This window comes from Lacerta agilis, chromosome 13, assembly GCF_009819535.1.
Source record: "Lacerta agilis isolate rLacAgi1 chromosome 13, rLacAgi1.pri, whole genome shotgun sequence".
NCBI lineage: Eukaryota > Metazoa > Chordata > Lepidosauria > Squamata > Lacertidae > Lacerta > Lacerta agilis.
In genome coordinates this window covers 36,639,455-36,661,110 of record NC_046324.1, presented here as the reverse complement: position 1 = coordinate 36,661,110, position 21,656 = coordinate 36,639,455, and the positions used below count along the sequence as shown (strand labels likewise).

The following is a 21,656-nucleotide window of genomic DNA, read 5'->3' as shown; positions in this document are numbered from 1 at the left end:
GCTGCTGTTCAGGATTCCAGCCCCACCATCTGTCAGCTAGCATTCGCAGTCTCCCTCTTGGGTTGTTACCCCCATTTGACCCCCTAAATATTTCTATTACTTCTGCAAGCCCTGAGGCTCTTGCCAAGCCTGCTGATCCTACCCTCTTGTGCATGGGTGATGCAGTTTTGGCTACATAAACCACGGCACCTACAGCCTGAACACCAGAAATAGAGTGACTCATGAAACAGATGGAACAGGAATTCTTGTAAATAAGCAAACATAGACAAAGAAGTTAACCCCCTCCTGTTCTAATCAGTTCCTTGAAGAGAGGAGTAGTTTCTGGAAATGAAACCTAATACCAGTAAGCTTGGAATGGATGTGGCTACATCTGAGCAACCCTCAATGTACCCCACACGTTTATGCCTGCAAAAGACAATCAACTCAGACACATGCATTTTAATCCCAAAATATTCATTTATAAAGAGTGATACAGTGTGTCCCATGGTCCTCCAACCCACCATTTCACCATTAAACAAAATTGATTGCTAGCATTTTTTACCTTTTTTAATTCATTAACCTCTAATTATAATTTTAAGACACTTCATTTAAAAGCTTCTAGGCATTGTACCATTTGGAGCTAATCATCCCATTCAGAAAATGGATATGGCAAGGGGAGATCACAGGTGTGAAGTGTTTCACAGCAGCCCACCTGTGGAAAGCTAGCACGTTGGGAAGGATAGCTTTCTCCTTGACACACTAGGTTTCCACACCCAAGGATTTGCTGACTGGGCAGTTCAGCTCTAAGACACGATAGCAATTAACCAAGGCACTCCAATTTATCACCTCTTGTTTTTCCCTTGAGAAACAGCCTCTGTAAAGGGCAAATGAATGAATTCATAAAGCTGCTTGGCATTGCCGGCATTGCCCAGAAGTTTGGCCAACTCTTCCTGAGAAAGGGTTACAAGTTCTGCAACACTCTTAACATGATTCATTATGGCCTGGCAGTTTTTGGCATTCACACCAGGCATTTTGAGCAAGAAGTCTTGGGGACCTGGGTTGTATCTGTCCGATTCGGGGAGGCTTTCTGAATCTGCTGTGACAGCCATGGCTGTAGCTGCATCAGGCTGGGGACGCTTCCTTTTCAATTCCTCAAACAATTCAGCCGTCACGTGCGGAGAGGGGCACCACAGGAGTCGAAGCCGGGAGAAATGGAGAGTGAGGAGGGTGAGTTTGGATATAATGTCGTTGCTCGAGATTTCTTGATGGAGGGACGCCCGGGGAGTGAGGGAGAAGGATTTGCTGGGGTCAAACTCTATGAGAAGGACGGGGCGCTTGTAATAGCGAGACATGGAGACGCACTGCGCATAAAGTCTCCCGCTGTTCAGGGAGCCAATGAGGTCGCTGATGCTCTTGCGCTCCACACAGATGTCGGGGGTGAGGATGTAGTCACCAACTTCCAAGGTCACGGGCTCGATGTCAATGCCGCGATGGTGGATCAAAGACGGAAGCTCGCTACGAAATTCACGCATGTCCACGACAATGCTTTGTGGCACGCCCCTCTCTTCCTGGCCACCTGAACAAAACAAAAGGCATCAGGGAAGAGAGGACATACTGGTCTTTCTGCTGACAAGCGAGACCCACTGGATCCTAGCTTCCTAGCTGCAGTTCTGTCTCTAAATGGTTTAACAACCTCTAAGCGGTTTAACAAGGCAATCTAAAATATTCATACACAATATTGGCTTTCTATATGCTGTAACAGCCCCCCTCCCTTGGGACCTTTTGGTGAAAGGCGAGTAAGAAATACAATATTTTAATAATAGGAGTATAGGCTCCCTCTTGCCAGCCCATCCTTTCTTATTTTACCCCAAGAATGCCTCAGACACAGCATCATTCCAGGGCATGGGGTATGTGGTCACCATCCTCCACTTCCCTAGAATTAAATAATATGTCTGGAGCATTATGAAGTAAAGAAAACAGCAGCTGGTCTGTTCAGAGGAAAGCTCTGCCATGGTTTGTGACAGCAGCAAAGTGAAGTTTTTTAGAAACTGAAGGAGGCTACTACTGTTGGGGTAAGGCCCCCCCAGGGTAAATCCCACTCCCCCACAAATAAGCAAAATGGTCTCCTTTCACCATTCAGAGCTGTGAAATTCAGAGGGCGTTTGAGTTTGCCCTTAAATGATCTGGCAGTCTACCGTTTGACCACAATAAAAGGTCATTACACTGAAGATGTCCATGCAAATTCAGCTCAAAAGACCTGAAAGGTGCATTTAAAAATAGTCCCATAGCTATCAAGAACTTACCTGCTTTGCGCGTATCAGTGGAAGCAGTCGCTGGGGTTGCATCTCTTACTAGATCCAAGTTTGTTTCATCTCTTCCTTCCCTTTCTTCAGGGATCACCATGCTGGCCTTCTCACTGAAAAACAAGAATTATGAACAGAAATGTTTGAGGCATTATCCTCAGAATGGATGTGTTAAAATTCTAAAACCTTCCTGCTGCCGAGCTGGAGCAAAAGCTACAGCAGTACCTCTCTCTCCAATCAGTTTAGGGAATTTCCACAAACAGGACATCCCTTGATGTTATTTCCCCAGTGACCGGGGTTCAGAGGCATGGAGATAGTCTACAGCAGGGATGTCCAACAGGCCGATTGCGATCTACTGGTAGATCCCTGGGAAGTTTTGGTACATCGCAGTCAATTGCTGGGTCTCTTTCCTTATCATTGGTAAAATTGAATCTCGCCCTGCCCCCTCACCCCACCCTCCATTGTTGCATGATCTGCAGAACGGAAGATCAACAACTTTGACCTGAACCCCCCCAAAATGGGGGTAGACCACTGCCAGTTTTTAATTCTGTAAGTAGATCACAACCTCTTGGGAGTTGGCCACCCCGGTCTACAGACATCCTGACTAGCAGCCACTGAGTCATCTAAGTTGACGGTCATCGTTGTATATTGCGGGATCCTATTCCATAGTTTAACTGTGCTTCCACCAACCACTGCAAGACACTGGAGCCCTGTTCCCGGATCGCCAGAAAACATAATAAACACTTGTTCCGGTTTCTGACGTTACACCAGGCGGTGCGGGGAGGGAGGGCAGGATATAATTTAAATTAGTAACAGCAATAACAACAACAAGACTAAAGGAGCAATCCTATATGGCGCAGAGAAGACAGAGCAGCAGATTCCCCACCAGACCTGCAGCCCTGTTAGTTCCTGCCAGCCAGGAGGGAAGTGGCTGTGTGTGTGTGTGTGTGTGTGTGTGCGCAGCTTATTTTCCTTTTTTGCTCTGCCAGCTCTCAGGCTGGCGCAGCACAGGGACCCAGAGTGGAGCCCTCACCAGGAAACAGGGCAGTTTTAAGTCCAGTGGCTCCATCACTGGCCTTGGTCCAGCTCCAGAACATTCTGTTTTGGGCAGTTACGCTACAGGCAGTAGCGCGTGCCCCAATGGCTGAACCCAGGGAAGCCTGGCAGAGAGAACCTCTGCTACATCCTATCCCCCAGCAGCAGCACTGACCAAGGGTTAGGATTGCTCTGTAAATAAATAACACAGAACAATATTCATAACATTTGAGAAGGTTGTTTCAGGGGTATGCTTTGCCCCCCCCCCTTTTTTCAGTATTTATCTGATTTTAAGTTTCCTTTAGCCAGAAAACTGGGACAGGGGAACAGGTTTGCTTCTTGCAAATCAATCTGTTAAAATTCTGCCCGAAAGACTTTGCTTCATATCTTTACAAGTAAAATGTTTATTTTTAAAATGAGAACTGAATATTCAGGGAAGGAGTCTTTAATAGCTTTGAGGGGGCTCAGCTAGGGATGTGATGGCCTGGAGAGAGAGAAAACAGGAAAAAGCACTTTTTCCCCCTCCCGAGGACAACTCTCTTCCCCGCTGCCTCCTAAAAACCATGACTGGGAAACTTGAGGGATAGCTAAATATGCTGCTGGTCCTTAATACTGTGACTGTATCAGACTGCTTTCTGTCCAATTTACTACATATTTTGTGATTTCTTTGTCAGTTTGCTCTGGTTGGTAGAGAAGTCTCTGAGGTCTCAGGCAAAGAAGAGTTTCTCCTCATTACTTTCTGCCTGATCCATTTAGCTGGAGATGCCATAAACTGAACCTAGGACCTTCTGCCCACAAAAGATGTGTTCTGCCGCTGGATGCACACAGTCCATTCCCAAGGACAATGAAGTGGGCACTAGTCCACATGAACTCCTGCAGCAGCCAACCTGTTAATCTTCAAGGTGTCACAAGGCTCTGTTGTTTGCTCTGGATACAAGGGAACATTTCTTTCCCCCTTTGCAAATTTGACATTTTTATTATATAAGTCTATAACGATCTTTCACGGTATTCAGCTGCTTACATAAGTTTGCTACCTTGGTAACACTTGGAGTGGGTGGGGGAAGATGAAACAAGCCAGAGCTCAGAGCTGCATAGCAACAATAGGATAACCAATCTGCAGTCTTTGCCTTTCGAGTAGCTAGAAATATGCCAGCAGAAGGGGAAGATCTGGCAGAGAACCGGCTTCCACCACAATTAGCTTTACAATTCTGCCAGCTTTAAAAGGGGGAAGATTTATTCTGCGGAAGCAAAATACATATTGTTTGACACTGCAGGGCTGGCATCTCTGGGCAGGTAGTGGGACCCCAGCACCTTGGCAGGGGGTGCCTGGCCCCTCCTTTGAAAGGCCGGCATTTTCCAATGCAAGATGCACCTTACCGAATGAGTTTTTCGAAAGCTTCCTTTTCTTTCCGTAGTGCAGTAAGATAGCGTTGCTCTTCTGTCGAACCTCCATAGATAAGGAAATAAACCCTGCAAGGCAAGACACAAAGAACTCTCCAAATCCAGAAGACAGTGGCCAAAAGCCTATCGATTCCAGCATCTTGTTCTCGCAGTGGCCAACCAGATGCTGATGGGAAGCCTGGAAGTGGGATTTGAGAGCAACAGCTCTCTACCTCTATTCGCAGCTACTGCTATTCGGAGACATACGGCCAACGACCATAGTGGCAGTACCCTAGCAGTCATGTCTAGTAGTGCACAATTCTAAGCAATGCCTTTTGGGAGGTTCTCCCTCACAGGGAGGGACACAGGAAGCTGCCCTACATACTGTGTCAAGACGACTGGTCTACCTGGCTGAGTGTTGCCTATTCTGACTGGCGGCAGCTCTCCAGGTTTTCAGACAGCTGCAGGCTGAACATGGGACATTCTGCATGCAGAGATGATGCTCTGCCCCTGAGCTGCTACCTTTTCCTCGCCGAGGCTCAACATACCTCAGAGGCCTCCCAGGCCTGCTTGCCTTAAAAATTTCCAGCTGGCGAACAAACGTCAGCTCCGCGTCGTACAGCACGACATATCTCGGGGCCACTTCGTGCAAGACGCGAGTGAGGGCGTAAGGGTCCCCACAGCCGTTCAGCGGGTGGATCACAGTGAGTGGCTCCTTTAAGATCCCATAATAGGCATCCGAGGAGAGGTTTAGGTTAAGGTCTTCGGGCTTGGCTTCTCCAATGCTCTCTTGGCTGCTGCTTAATTCCTCACAGTCTTCTTCCTCTCCCAGGTTTTCCTGCTCCTCTTTGTTCAGCATTTGGGTCAAGGTCAGCTCTGGCTTCTTCGCCTTCTTCGGTTTGGAGGAATCTGTTCTGGCTTTCTTGGCCCGTGGTTCTCTGGCACCGTTGCCCCGGCCCTTGGCTGCCCATCCCTCCTTCAGGCAGGCTTTGCTGGCCTCCTTGTCCTTCCCAAAGGTTTTGTTATACAGCCTCGTTAAGAAAGCTTCTGCCCCAACCGTGATGTACTCCTTGAGCTGAGCACAAGTGCGGTCGTCGCTTGCGCAGATAAGCACTCGTCCTGCAATTGAGAAACGGTTGCCGTAATGGGATGGCGCGTAGAGCCGATCACCCATTCCCACCCCCCTAAAAATACAGGGGGTGGGGAAGGAAAGAAGGTTGGGACCCACAATAAAATGGTGCATCCTCACCACCTGTTCAGGGCTCTGGCACCCTGTAGTGTTCTGTTTGGGGGTTGGAAGCAGGGGAAGCTTCAGGAGAGGGAGACAGAGAACTGATACCCTCCCCTTCTTTCCCAACCTATTGTAAAACCTCCCCCTGCTATGTTACACAGCCCCAAAACTGAGCATTCTGTTACTATGAAAGGTTTTTTTGGCTAAACCGTTAGGAACAACTTCCTGATGGTAGCGCTCTTTAATAACGGGGCACACTTCCTCAGAAGATGGCAAGTTCTCTTGACCTTTGAGGACTCCTTAGTTCTAAGATTACAAATGCCTTTGCTCCAGCTCTCTTGGACCGCTTTAGGACCAACGCTGAATAGAACCATAAGTGCCTACTGAGAGTTGGCATCTGTCTGTCTCGAGACAAAATTGAGTGCGCCTCTGTCAAACCACTGCATTAGCAGCACCGAAGTGACCTCTGATTGAAATTGATGGATATGGCTAGCTTAGGCCTATTAATTTCAGGGTGGGGGTGGGATCTAGTATAAGGAAATGTGAGTTGGATACACACCGATGGATGTTAAGCAGTATCAACATTGACGCTATTGAACTAAATAATACACAAAACATCCTGCAGGTTCCAGTAGTCACTGAGATAAAGGTTCTTGTTGGGAACAGTCTTAGGGAAGAAGAAAAACTGCTTTGCAAGTATGAGAGTAACAAGTACAGTATTGTATTATTATTGCTGGTGAATAATAATAATAATAATAGCTCCAGCAAAGCAGCAACAATAACTGCCTCTGCCCACCCCCATCCTGCTGCCCTGCCCCTCCCAGCTCACCTGGCCCACCCAGAGCTTCACTGTTTGCATTCTCCGTTTCAATCTCCTTCAGGACTTCTCCAAGGGCGTCCCACTTTGGGTTGCTTTCCAGGATCAACTTCCTTTTCTGATCTGGAACACAAGGTCAGTGGATGAGTGAGGAATTAAGAATTTCTCATTACACCTTTTCCAGACGTTTTACGAATGCTGGGGAATCCACCTGGCACTTATATATAGATTGTGCCCCGTTGGACAAACAAATGTCCAGACTGAAAGCACAAGCTGAGCATGAATTAACTGAATGGGACCTAACTTGGTCTGGATCCGGCCCTGTATGATTTAGAGCAGCTTGTTCGCTTTCTGGTCTCTTACACTCAGGCTGCATATACACCTTACATTTAAAACACATCCCCACCCCCTGCAAAGAATTCTGGGAACTGCAGTTTACCCCTCACAGAGACAAAATTCCCAGCACCCCTAACAAACTACAGTTCCCAGGATTCTTTGCAGGTGTTATATGCTTTGAATGTGTGTACGTAGCGTCAGATTCATAAATTCTGAATCAGTACAGCAGCCTCTTGTGGCAGCTGCAACTGCGACTGGTTAGTGAAGACCCACCAAGCTATTGTGTACTGGTCCATCCAATATATTAGGCGATATATCACAGCCCTTTAACAGAGATCCTTTTAACTGGAGACACCAGGGGATCAAACCTGGGACCAAGTGCTTTGCAAGCACATGGCTTGGCACCAAAGCATCCTTGGGACTGACCGTGCCTTGCAAAGGCACCTCTGGATTGCCACTCCATAAACCATGGTTTGCCAACTTAGACATCCTCTAAAGTTTAAACTCATGTTATGCTTCTTTAACTATGGGTTCATGTGATGTCCAAATTAAGCCTTAATAAAATCCTCTCTGTCATTGCCATAGATAAAGTAAATATGTGTGTGTGTGTTTAGAGTTTGCTAATTGTCAACACTGAGTTCAACATCAGACTCCTATTCTCCCTTCTCTGATCACTGTGCCATTTATACTGAAACATGAAATAAGCTTACACTATTATTACATTATCAAGGCAGGGACATGCCCTCTTGTACCCTGCAAAGTACACTGATGCCATCATCATAATAAAAGTATCCATTATTATTTAATAAATTAAAAGGTTTTGCTCTACCTTTTCCTTTTCCTTCTCCAAGATCTGCCTTTTCGGCAGCTTTTCCTTTTTTATTTGCTTTGTCATCTGGGAGGCGATACACTCTGCCCCGAGCATTTAGAAACATTGACGTACTAGAATCGAGAAAAAGCCAACCTAGCAGATGGAGGGAGACAAATATATATCCGTGGCCGCAATTACAAAACACCCACTAATTACTTTAGCCCCCTTCTTTCCCCTCTTCCCCATCATCTTTTGTAGCAGTTGCGCTCACTTTTGCAGGGATAAAAACAACAACTTTGAAGAAAGAAGCATGCTTTTGTTCCCATCTCTCAACCTAGCTAGCCTACCTCACAAGGGGTTTTTTTTTTGGGGGGGGGGAGGACAGGAAAACAGCCCAGCACACTGCCCTGATGCAAATGTGGTAACAAGCAATATAATATGGCCCTGAATACTTTAAAGTGGAGCAAAGAGCACAGCCTTGTTATACTGGGGTGAGTCTATGTATCTAGTCCAGTAATTTTGCCCTGATGCCCAGATTTAATCTACCTGGTGTAACTAACCAAACATGGAACATACACAGCCCCACTTCCTCTCAGTCCAGGAAGAAGCTTTCTCACTTGACACTGCTGATGGTATGGCCAGCTCCAGACATTATATTATTGTTCTTATCATCATCATCATCATCATCATACCTTTCATCCAAGTTGCTCAAGCTTCTCATTATTCCTCCCCTCACCACTTTATCCTCATAACAACCCTGTGAGGTAGGTTAGGCTGAGAGACAGTGACTGGCAGGCTGAGTGGGGATTTGAACTCTGGTTTAAATCAGCAGCTTGTGTGTGTGAAACCTTCGCTCTGCCTAATAGTAAGGCTGGCCCCAGGATCATGTAAAACTGGCCCATACAGGGGGCACACAGATGCCACACTTCTGACAAACGTCCCCAGCTGCTCAAAGCCCAGTCTCCATGTCCTGTGGTTCCTCCTCCTTCTGCAGCTAAGTCCTTCTTATGTAATTATCGACCAAAGAAGAAACAACAACTCGGGTTTTCTGTATGAACATTTGCAAATCTTTTTCAAGGAACAGAAGTTCAGTGGGAGGCTGAATATATTCACTGTCAGTAATTCCTACAGCCTTATGGCTGGCTGAAAACATTTGGGAACGTTCATGCACATGGTTTTTTTTTTTTTTTTAAATTAAAACTTCACTCTCTTTTTTTTAACAGCCCAGCTGATTCCTTAGTATAAAAGTGGAGGGTAGGGGAGGAAGAACCTACTCATACCTGAATTCTGACCAAAGGCTTTTTCTGAGGCTCTTAAGGACTCCAAAAGGTTAAGGAACGTGATGCAGTCATACTGAGTCAGGTACTGTAGCAAAGTACGGAGAATCTTTAAATCTTGGACCAAAGATTTGGTTTTTGATCCCAGCTGGTGCCAAAGAGGATCCAAATAGTGACGAATTGTCTAGAAATATAAAATTAGAAAGAACTTCTGGCACAGTACTGTCATGATCTGAAGTTCGAGGCCTTCCTAAACATTTAGCAGCTTTAGAATCCAAATCTTGGATTGTGTCTTTTTAAAATAAAAAAGACAAGTTTCTAGTCCTCATGAACACAACTGAACAATCTGGCAATAATTCCTGCCTTCTGACACTCAGCACCCACCCTCTCTCATGCATGGAGCCCATGGCAGGCAGCAACCATTTTAGGTATATCTGATATGTGTGCAACCATGCATTGCGCCGAATCCAGAAAAGACCCAAAAATGTCACAAAAAGGAGTGGGGCGGGGTGTTTGCAGGTTTTTCCAAAGGTGTTTCAAATATAAACAATTTCACTTCAACAGTGTGGTGCCTTGGAACATAACCGCTGCATAAATTGGGAGTTGCCTGAACTCTATTGCCTCTAAATAGAATTCAATGTGCATTAATAATAATAATAATAATTATAATATAACAGGTTACACAAAAATAGCAAAACAAACAAAACCCACCCCCAACAATGGAATAGTTCTATGTGCATTATTATAAATACAGAGAGGGTCCCATCAATTTATTGTCTGCCAATACATGAGCATGCACAATAGTGATTTCCACAGAAATAAGTATGCAAGCTGATTAAAGTGCTCTATTGCTGTGGGTTAAACCACAGAGCCTAGGGCTTGCTGATCAGAAGGTCGGTGGTTCGAATCCCTGCGACGGGGTGAGCTCCCATTGCTCAGTCCCTGCTCCTGCCAACCTAGCAGTTTGAAAGCACGTCAAAGTGCAAGTAGATAAATAGGGAATCGCTCTGGCGGGAAGGTAAACAGCGTTTCCATGTGCAGCGTTTCTCTGGTTCACCAGAAGCGGCTTTGTCATGCCAGCCACATGACCTGGAAGCTGTACGCTGGCTCCCTTGGCCAGTAGAGCGTGATGAGCACTGCAACCCCAGAGTCGGACACGACTGGACCTAATGGTCAGGGGTCCCTTTACCTTTACCTTTATCACCTTAGTGCAACAAATCCACTTTAAAATAAAACAACAGACTTTTGCAGTTAGGAAAGTCACAGGGAAATGCACTGAAAAGTGTGGGATGAACGCACAGTTAAATGGGAAGATGTACTAACACCACACAATCAAATCAGGATGAATGTTCATTATTGTATAACTGTTCTACAAACAAATCAGAATGGATGCTCAGTGAAGACCGGACATGGTCTAACCTCTGCGTAAGCTTTTGTGCAAGCAAATCAGGATGAATGCTAAATAAACAGCTTGCCCACTTAAAGTCACAGCTGGTTCCACTAGAAATCTCCCCCTCCACTTTCAGGGTCAGTAGATCAAGGCTGTTCAGCACAGATATATGGATTTTTACAAAGAACAATTCCAACCATGTTATGATCCTGGCACACAATGCCCAAACAAAAGAACATTTATTTCATTGTTAACAAGCTTACAATGAGCCAGCCAGAGTCTTGGAGAGCTAATAAAACACTCTTTTATGTAAAAACACAGTTAAACTATTAACAGATGTCTAAATCCCTCCATTAAAAAAAAGATAGCAGACTTTCCTCCTCTAAACAAAGCGCAGCTGTTGGGAAGGGAGGACAGTCAATTGGAGAGCTCTGGCCGGCCTGAGCCTGTGACATGCAAGAGACTTTGCCAAAGAAAGGATCGCATCGCTTCATTGCAAAAAAACACAGCTCTGCAATCTGGAAAGACGATCACCAAGTTAATGAAGACAAGGGAACCTGCCATTAATGAATCTGCAATTGCCAAGCAATGTGCAGTGCTTTTGTAAAGCTGGCCCACAAGCAAGAGAAATATTTCACTATTCTGCTCTCCTTGTGAACTAGCCAAGCCCTTCATCTGAGCCGGGATCCTGCTCCGGAATGCACTTAAAATTGCCAGAGCTGAGCTCTGGGGAGAGATGTGAGCCTATAATCCAGACGAGACTACCCCAAGCATGTGTAGATGTCTGGGCTGGGCTGGGGGCAAGTAGACTGAGTCGAGCCAGGAGCCAGGAGAAAGGCCAGTGGTTGGAAATCCGCTCCACTTCCTTGTGGGGAGGAGTTGCGGTGGACCGCGGAGCCACTCTCCCTACTTCCTGTTGGGTGGGGGACTTTGTCCCTCGCAGCTCGGAGGAGTCCCCGGCCGCATCAGCAGGCAACCGGCCAATCAGCCGGCTGGGGGCGTGGCCGGGGGCTCCCTTTCAAAAGGTGAGGCGCGAGCCAAGAGACTTCCTTTCGGCTCGCTTCCTCGAATCTCCCACCCTCCCTCCCTCCCCTGTAGGCAGGTTTCACCCTATGGCCTTGCTTTGGACTTCGGTTGGTCGCCTGCCCTTGTCGGGGGGCCTGGTAGGAATTTTTCCACTTGGCAGATTGGCTGGGCCATTTGGTTTTCGCCTACCACTTAGCAATCGTCACAACTTTGTAAGGTGGCGGTTAGGCATTGAGTGACCTAATGTTGGGGGAGGGGAGGCCTGGCCATCGCCTGCCCCTCCAAGCTTAAGGGTAGTCCGTTAAAGGAATCCGGGGGTGTGGGATCTTGTCCGAAGCCCGGGGCGGGGCTAGGGCCATGCCACGACCCCATTGGAACCCAAGGGGAACTCGAGTTGGTCTGAATCGACGGGGCTCCCCTTATCAGTGGTTTACCCTTACTGGACTTCCTGCTCTGCGGGCAGGAGTCAGATATAGTCAGGTCCACTCAATGCCTAAGCCAATACCGCTCACATGCTGTAACCAATAAAGTTGTGGCCAAATTTTGCCCAATAACATTAACCTTATATTCTGTGTCCTGGTGTCTTTATTTCATTCCCGGGAGGGCGGCTTTGGGGTCTCGACACGCAACCTATGCGTAAGATAGGACCAGGAGGACAAATGAGGAAGCAGGAGTGAAGAACAAGCCAGGCATCAAGGATAACACAGGGTACACACAAGTCTTGTTTGAGCCAGGGGCAGTTGGACAAGGAAGCCCTTCCTGCCTAGCTGGGTGGAGTCAGTCCAAAAGGTTCTACACCAAGAAGGCAGCCACCTGAAATTCAGTGACTCATGGCAGAAAGCAGCCAGACATTAATTCCAGCAGTTCCCTCACATTAGGTAAACCATAGCTGTTTGACTCCCTCACTGGAGTTATGGGTGGATGTTCATCTGTTGGGGGCGCTGTGGTTGCACTTTTCTGCACTGCAGACCCTGCCCTGAGCAAAAGGTTTGACAAGCCGACTTCCACAGTCCTTTCCAACTCTATGATTCTGCAGCCAGCTGAGCAAACGGACACCTGGGATACAGGTAAATGGAATCCATGCCGAACATTGTAGGAGTCCGATGAGACATAATCCTCCATCTCTTTACAATGAGGCTGGATACTGCTGCCCTGACTGAGTGACGGAGATGTGTGTCCATGATCACTGAGCAGATTCGGAAAAGTGAGCTGAGGGGGAAGTGCAATGGTTGGGGTGCTGCCTTGCTCTGCTCTGCTGCTTTCAACGGAATACGTTACAGCTGTGTATACACATTACGTGGGGTGGGAGGGAATTGTAAACTGTGATGTCCAAAGGAAAGGAAATGCAGAAAAGCACAGAGAGTGATTGTTAACAAATGTTAACAGCAGCATAAACCAGGAAAGGGGAAACCTGCGGCCCTCCAGATGTTTTTGGGTGACAACTCCCATCATCAGGCAGATAAAACAAAGCAGATTCAGGGCAGATAAAAGAATGCATTTCTTCATGCAGCACAGAGTTAAACTATGGAACTCGTGCCCACAGGAGGCTGTGAAGGCCACCAACTTGAATGGCTTTAAAAGAGTATTAGACAAATTCATGGAAGAGAGGGCTATCGATGGCTTCTAGCCAGGATGGCTAGGCTCTGCCTTCACCATTGGAGGCAGCAATGCTTCTCCAGTTGCTGAAACCACAGGAGGGGGAGAGTGCTTTTGTGCTCAAATCCTGCTTGAGGGTTTTCTCACAGGCATCCAGTTGGCCACTGTGAGAACAGGATGCTGGACTAGGTGGGCCGCTGCCCTGATCCAGCAGACTCTTGGTTATCCCTGACCCTTGGCCACATTGGCTGGGAATGATGAGAGTCGGAGTCCAACAACATCTGGGAGGCGGCAGGTTGTCCAGTCCCTTCTTAGCTGTGCTCATCATCACAGGGAACAATCACAGCCCTTCGAGGATGGCGTAGCAGCCAAGGACCCTGATGCCGCTGGCTGCATTGCCTGTGCCCATATAGAAAAAACGCTAGTGGCCAATAAGAAAAGCCCAAGGACAAAAACAACGACAGTGGAAAGAGCTACCTTGTCGAAAGGTTTCCCGATAGCATCTTCCAGCGACAGATCCTCTGCTTCCAGAGCCGGGTTGCAATGCTTTAGTTCTCTCAAACACGCGTTCAGGATGTCCAGAATGGAACTCTGGATGGCTCGCATGGCCGGGGTCATGCTGACGTGCATTTCAACCACTTCGGGCTTGTGCCGCTCTAGGAAGGAGTGCACTGCTACATGGAACCTGAGAAGAGAAAGACGGGCTGGTGTTCGAGAGAAGGATGTCAAGAGACCCACGCAAATCCCAAGCCTCTTCCCCCCACCTGGACAAGAAATGGCAAAAACAGATCTGAGCTCCCTGCTCACAATGCCTCACTCCTACGGTGCTCCTGATGGGCCTTTTTGGTTTTTTTGCTGGGATTGTTTATGGGTTATCAGGACATTTTTAATTAAATGCCTTGTTTTATATACAGGTGAAACTCGAAAAATTAGAATATCGTGGAAAGGTTCATTTCTTTCAGTAATTCAACTTAAAAGGTGAAACTAATATATGAGATAGACTCATGACATGCAAAGCGAGATATGTCAAGCCTTTATTTGTTATAATTGCGATGATTATGGCATGCAGCTGATGAGAACCCCAAATTAACCATTTCAACTTTGGGGTTTTCATCAGCTGTACGCCATAATCATCACAATTATAACAAGCAAAGGCTTGACATATCTCACTTTGCATGTCATGACTCTATCTCATATATTAAACTCCAGTAGCTAATGAAAAAAATTGCTTACATAAACGGACCTTTCCACGATATTCTAATTTTTCAAGTTTCACCTGTATTCTACCCTTTTGGAAGCCACTTAGAGACTTTTTTTGTAGCATCTAATAAGTCAAATAAATGAATGATGCCCCTCAGAACTAGACATGTGTTAGAGAGAAGAAGAAGAAGAGTTTGGATTTGATATCCCGCTTTATCACTACCCGAAGGAGTCTCAAAGCAGCTAATATTCTCCTTTCCCTTCCTCCCCCACAACAAACACTCTGTGAGGTGAGTGGGGCTGAGAGACTTCAAAGAAGTGTGACTAGTCCAAGGTCACCCAGCAGCTGCATGTGGAGGAGTGGAGACGCGAACCCAGTTCACCAGATTATGAGACTGCTGCTCTTAACCACTACACCACACTGGCTCTCAGCCTTGGGAACACCTACTATGCCACCACTGATGCGGCCGCAGAAGACTAAAGCAGGAGTGGTCAGCACGTGGATTGGCAGCAGCTGGTCCACTTCACCTCAGGCGGCACGAAGTCTTGTGCCCACCCTGTTTACTGCCCACCTTGCACGTCTTGGAGCACCCATCATTTTCCTTGGTCCCCAGCAGTAGGAAACCAAAGATATACTGCTCCTTATCCTGGAGGTTCTGTTTTTGCATAATTGCTGCTGATCAACATTATCCGCCCTGGCTGTGATCAATTCATCTGCCCAGTTACCAAGGAAGAATGGCCTCACCTTGGCCAGAAGTAAAGCTTCCTCACAAAGAGATTTCTCATCACTCTTTCCACGTGACAGAAGCCAGTACTGAAGGCCACGGCATTGTCTGTAAAGGCCTTAATGAAACCCTGCTTGTTCTTCTGGCGATAGAGTCGCAAGATAAAAGCTTCCTGGCAAGACTCAATGATTCTGTGGGCTTTGTACACCAAAATACCTGGCAGAAAAACAAGACGAATAAACTCGGGTCATACAGGAGAAAAGCAAAGAAAACAAGAATAAAGCACAGGACGTGATATTTTGCAGACTAGGCCATGAGTTTCAAAGGTTCAACCAATTAAAAAGAGCATGACACCATCTAACTTTCCTTCGGCTTTTCCCCCCACCGATGGAATTCAGCGGGGCTCAGATTTTTCTTGTCTTCAATGCCATGCCAGTGAAAATGCTGCAACAATTTAAATTCTGTTAAGTAGGAAAAGGTAGTTTCTACTCAAAGAAACAAAACAAACAAGATGGCAAGAGCCCCCAACCTTAATTTATTTAAGGGAGCGTTCTCGGAATACAGCAACAGCGCAATGGCATTTGCAGCCTGAACACTGGAAATAAAACCAACCATACAGGTAAAGTGGGAGCCAGCTACCCTGTTGCTTTGAAGTATTCATAAGAAATAATGGCATTTTGGTAACAAAAGGACAAGAAGAAAACAAGGCGACAATAAAATCCTCTGCAACGTGCTAGGACATGTGAAGACAGTGGGTTGGAATCATATCTAAAGGGTATGATTTGCACTGCATTTCCTTTTGGGGATCCACCTTTAAACACTTGGTCATTTCCCTATATAATGCAATGAGTGGGGAACCTTAGGGCCATGCAAGGAATGCGACCCCCAGGCTTCTCTGGGAATTTTTCTTAGGCCCCAACCTTCCTTAACATCATGAATGATTTTGCATAGCTGGAACATGTCCTTGAACTCTGATAACTGATAGGGCTGTGTGTGTGTGTAGAAGCTTGCCTATGGTACAAAGGTAAAATTTACTTTTCTGGCCCCACCCAACTCTGGCACATGGCCCTCGGAAAGAAAAGTAACTCACAGAATGAAAATGTTTTCCCATTCCTACTCTATAGGGACAAGATTTTATTTTATTTTAAAAAAAGGGTAAGGGCATCATACTAACTTATAGAGCTGGATACAGCTACTGACGTCCTCTTCTACGCCCTGAGCCACAGCAGATTTTTAAAATAGGTACAGTTTATTAATACTGTTAAGTTTTCTCCAATGGTAAGTCTACTCAGAGTAGACCCACTGGAATGAATAGACATGGTTAACTCAAGTCTCTTAATTTCAATGGATCTACTCTTAAGTAAAAGCAAGCTGGCGACAACCCTGTATGTTTATGCCACGTTTCCTTCCAAAAGCTCCAAGTAGCATAGTTGGTTCTCTACCTGACACCCATCCTGCAGATGAGGAAGCTTTTATAGCCTGGGAGGGTCACATCCCCACATTCAGTGGAGGGCAAGGCCAGTGGCAACAGAAGGCAGAGCAACACATGCGAATTTTACCTTTGTATCACTAGGCTAGTTTCTGCACACATTTGCACACCCCTTTCCAGCCAAAGAAGTAAGGCATTATCAGAAGGACAAATTCCAGCCAGGCAGAAACACTCCAGGAGGAAACCAGACAGGGACAGAGAGAGGTGTGACCCTCTGAGGAGAGACTCAAGGGCCAGGCAGAGCGGCTTGGAGGGCCACATTCAGCCTTCATGCCTGAAGTTCCGCATCCCTGTTGTAGGTGGTTAAAGGATGAAGGAGACAGACTGGTTCAAGGTGCCTGGGTGAGCTTCAAGGCTGAACTTGGAATCCCAGCATCTCCACATCTTTCCCACTCTGTATCCCTTACACTACACTGGTTCTAAGCATATGGAAATTGAACACTGGGCAGGATAAACTCCAGAGACGCTTGCATGGCTTGGTCACAAATCTGCAGCTTGCTCAGCATAGGTTCTCATCAAGGCTTTATGTCACACTGACCTCTAGCGGGAGCAGGTTTTATGACACCGCATCTATTTAAAGCAGTCCTGTTCCCCTTTAACAGTCAAGGCTTCCCCCCCCCCGCCCCCGATGAATCCTGGGGATGGTACCTTGTTAAGGGTGCTTACCTCACAGAGCTACAATTTTCAGCACCCTTAATGAACTACAGTTCCCAAGACTGTCCACGAATGCTTTAATTGTGTGGTGTGGGTATCAGCCCAGTCATTGAGGTGTCACAAGACTCTTCGTTGTAGAAGAGCAAGGTGCCATTTCAACAACAAGAAGCAATAAACTTTATATCTTCAGAATTGTGGCTGAGTTAGCATGAGGGCGCCATGTTTCTCAGCCTAGACTTATGTTACGTTAACATTCTGAGCGGTTGGCGGGGAAGAGGGTTTGAATCCGCTTTCTCTCGTGGTAAGATCTTACCGCTGATAAGATCTGAAGGGATTCGGTCGGTCAGAAAATCCACCACCAGAATCCGGCTGGTGGCAAAAATGACACCCCCTTGGGTGTAAACTTCATAGCGGTTGCTGCTTGCGATTTCATTTGTGACGCGTCGAGGAAGATGAACTACATTATCAGTCCTCAGCTGGTCGATAAAAAACTCCTAAAACCAAAATAAAATTATTTACAACAAATCCAATGTGGAGTAAGGGGGGGAGGGAGATACTTTGTGCGGATGTAGAGTAAGAAGCAGTGCAAAAGCTATGATTAAATACAATATTAAATATTTAGTAATCAAGGGGACCTGCCAACAAAACGTTACAGCGAAACGCTCCTGCTCTGAGTTCCAACCAGCAGTGCAGGCTGATCCATTAGGGCAGATGAAGCACTGCCTGATCGCTGAATCACCAATATTTACTTCTGAGTAAACATGCCACAGGAATAGGGTAGGCATAGCAGTCAGCTGAGCACCTAAAGTTTGCCCGGAGTCCAACACTCCATGAAATCATAATTCTGATGAAGTTTAAAGACTTGACCTGTTGCTTTTAAAAACTGACTTTTTAAAAAGTTGCTGTTACTTTACTTTATTTATGTTATGTTTTGCTTTTCTGCACTTTTAGTCTGATCCTGGCATTTAAACTTTAATTAACGCTGTTAGAAATAGGAATAATGCATGACATTGTATAAAAAGTTATTTTCATTGTTTCATAGTATTATATAAGCAAGATACGACCTGGGGCTCTTTGCTCATGGTCCTCCCAACCTAATGTCAGGTCATATTGGCACAGACCTGAAGTGGGGCCTTTTCAGTGGTGCCCCCCCTCTGGGCATCTGCATTTAGATCAAGTGTGGGGAACCCTTTCCCCCTCCAGATGTTGCTGTACTGCAATTCCCATCATCTGTGGTCACTGGCCATGATGGAACTGATGTAGTTCATCAACATCTGGCGAGTCAGAGGTTCCCTATACCTGAATCAGATATTGATTAAATACTGCTTTGTTTCAATACACCTTTTGTTTTCTGAGGTTCTTTTGTCATTTCATACAAGTTTTGGTTTTAATTGCCACTGTTTCTTATTTGTTCAGTTTCTGACACCTGTGCTTTATTTACATTTTCACTGCCTTATAGAAAAAACAGCTCTGTGAAGCAGCATCTAGTTAGCAAGGCAAAATACCACCATCATCACCTCTTTAAATAGACATTAATTTTTTTAAAGAAATGCTATTTTAAAAACCTATTATTCATATTGCTCTTACATAACCTGCCACTGGGGACCTTGTCAGCTGAAAAGTGGGAAGGAAATGCTTAAAATACAACAATTATTATTTCTCATGCATATGGCACAGTCAGCATACCTTGTGTTTTACAGAGCTTAATGAACCTTTGTCCGTCCAGATGTTGCTGAACTAAAAAGTCTATCACCCCTGGCCACTGACCGTGTTCTTGAGGGCTGAAGGGAGTTGTAATTCAGCAACATCTGGAGACCCAAAGGTTCCTCACACTTGGTTCAAGAGAAAATGTCCCTACTCCAAGGAGATTAGAATCTAAAATTAAACACAGGGTGGAGGACTGAGGGATGGGATGAGCAGTGGAGGCAGGTATAAACTGAGAAAAATCAAGCTGTTGTTTCACTTGCACTGCCCTGGCTCCAGCAGGATGAAAAAATTCATAGAATCAAAAAATTGTTGGAAAGAACCACAAGGATCATCTAGTCCAACTCCCTGCAATGCAGGAAACTTTGGCGTAATGTGGGGCTCGAACCCATGACCCTTAGATTAAGAGTCTCACATTCTACGAACTGATCTACTTTCATTCTGATTTTGGTTTGTAGTAGAAACTTTAATGCTCAAATCACTATGATACTAAGCAAGGGCCAAAGGCACAACAGGTGCAAGGCATAGCGAAGCAAGCTAAAACACTGGTCCACTGACATGCTCCCCGGACTCCTGTGATAAAGGAGTAGAGCAGGCATGGCTTAGTGCAGAGAGTGTGGCATCTTTTGACTGGGCAGGTAAACGGGAACTGCTTCTGGTGGATTGGGCCTGAGCTGATGCAGGCACTGGCATCTCAGTGATCTAGGTGACAAGAGGAGGAGACAGCACCTGTACAAAACTAGATTTAGCACCTGATACCTCCTCTGGAGGTAGAGGCTTGCCAGCAGGAATTAAATCAAGAGAAGGCTCTGGTAGGGTGAGAGGCCACACTGGTTTGGGCTGAATGACAGAGCGCTAGGTCCCTCCCCAGGATCAGCCTCCTCAACTGCTGCATCCCCACGGGCAACTCTGATGTCTCAGGAAGCCTGAATGAGGCCCATCCCAACCCACTGTGTTCCTCCCCAAACACTGGCCTCCAGTCCTTCAAGCTCCTTTCACTCCTTATCTTGACATGACCACCAAGATGGCTCCACAGGATTCATGACATGCGTGTATTCAAGCTTAGTTACAGTCTGAGTCACAGGCAACTTTCCCCAGTTACAACATAAAAACACAAAGCAAAAAACACAAAATACGGTAAAAAAAAAAAAACCACTCACAAACCAGCAACTTCCTCCCCAGGCAGGTGTACTAGGAACAGGCCCTATTCGATGCTAGCCCCATGAAGTTCACACATCTCTTGCACTAGTGCAGTGTTTCCCAACCTCGGGTCTCCAGCTGTTTGGGGGCTACAACTCCCATCATCCCTAGCTGGCAAGAGTAATAATAATAATAATAATAAACGCCGGATAGTTGTTTATTTCTTTGACATCTGATGTGGTTAGGGATTATGGGAAATGTAGTCTGAAAACAGCAAGGTTGGGAAACACTCCCTAGTGCCTTTTTAAGGAACTTTCAAGAAGTCTTTCTTTCGACCCTCTTTTTCATTATCTGCTGCAGCTCATTTGGGAGGGGTGCAATTCTCCATTGTTTGTTTGCGTGCCTGGGCTTGGTGGTTTTTTTTGGGGGGGGGTGCTTTTTGTACGTTGCCTTCTGAGGACACCTGCCCTGAGAAGCGGAGCGGCACCTTTGAATAGTAAAGACTCAGGGAAGTGAATCCCGCGGGCTCCTCCCGGGCCTCGAGGCGCCTCTGCCTACCTCCTCTGCAGGGCTGGTGTTCAGCACCAGCACCAGCCTGGCCGGCTCGCAGTAAAGGCGGAGGAAGCGCAGGAGGAGGCGGTCGATGCCCAGCCCGCGGGCGCACACCACCAGCCCGTCGTCGTGGAAAAGGTCCAGGAAGATCTGGTTCTCGTGCTCCAGCGGCACCGCAGCCGGAACAGCTATCGAAGAAGCCGCCGCCGCCGCCGCCGCCGCCATGGCAAGTCGCTGTCAAAGAGCCGCGGCTCCCACTGCACATGCGCAAACCGGAAAGCGAACGTACTATGGGAATGAAGCCTCAGGCTTTCAAAGTCGTAGAGATAAACACTTGTAGAGATAAACACTTGTAGAGTGACACACGCACGCAGAATCCTTAAACTCCCAATGGAAACGGAAAGCCCCCGTTGTTCGCGGATATTGAAGCGCCTCCCCACTCCGCATCCACCCGCGGCCTTCCTATGAAAGCGTCGCTCCCAACGTGTTGTTTTACGTTGGGAAGGAAGAGTGGGGATATTCGATGTTTAGACCGGAAGTGTGCGGCTCTAGACTTTTTCGTTCTCTATAGATAAGGGGAAGTGGCGCGTGGGGGAGGGGGAGAGAGAAAAAACCGCAGCATAGAAATAGAAAAAGTGTAGAGTGACAATGTGGTTGGGACTCGCAAGTCCCGTCAGCTCCAGTCAACTTGGCCCGAATGGTCAGCGATGATGGGACTTGTAGTCAAACAGCTTGGGGCGGGCGATGGGCTCCCCGTTCCTGATTTAAAAGCAATAGCCGGATTACGGCAACCTCCCTCGGTTGCAAATAAAGGAGGGGAGGGCGGGCCGTGGCTGAGACACAGCGACTTCAACTGCACTGCGATGTCGTTCACGGTTCACAGTGCAGGTTCGAAGCAGGGTTAATGCTGGTTCAGGTTCACCAGGCAAAATGTTGTTGTTGCTGCGGCTCGTTTGTTTTTAAGACATTGCTTCAGCAAAGGTATCGGAGTAATGAAATGGCAGAGGAAAA

General features: G+C 46.7%; 1 protein-coding gene across 1 annotated transcript; it reads right to left on the bottom strand.

The window, feature by feature from the left end:
* Positions 1 to 763: 763 nt before the first annotated feature.
* ERCC4 (ERCC excision repair 4, endonuclease catalytic subunit) lies at positions 764 to 20,889 on the bottom strand. Its single transcript, XM_033166975.1, has 11 exons — positions 20,652 to 20,889; positions 17,563 to 17,743; positions 15,127 to 15,322; positions 13,659 to 13,866; positions 9,173 to 9,353; positions 7,911 to 8,045; positions 6,758 to 6,868; positions 5,246 to 5,816; positions 4,695 to 4,787; positions 2,283 to 2,395; positions 764 to 1,555 (listed from the first exon to the last, which is right to left on the bottom strand). The coding sequence occupies exons 1-11, from the start codon at positions 20,868 to 20,870 to the stop codon at positions 822 to 824; spliced, it is 2,742 nt and encodes a 913-aa protein (XP_033022866.1). The 5' UTR covers positions 20,871 to 20,889; the 3' UTR covers positions 764 to 821.
* Positions 20,890 to 21,656: the final 767 nt, after the last annotated feature.

Coding starts and splice junctions, on each gene's coding strand:
- ERCC4 (XM_033166975.1), bottom strand. CDS start 20,870: ATGGCGGCGGCGGCGGCGGCGGCGGCTTCTTCGATAGCTGTTCCGGCT. Junction 9,354..13,658: donor TCGGGAAACCTTTCGACAAG/GTAGCTCTTTCC, acceptor TTATATTTCTAG/ACAATTCGTCACTATTTGGA. Junction 1,556..2,282: donor CACTGATACGCGCAAAGCAG/GTAAGTTCTTGA, acceptor TGTTTTGTTCAG/GTGGCCAGGAAGAGAGGGGC.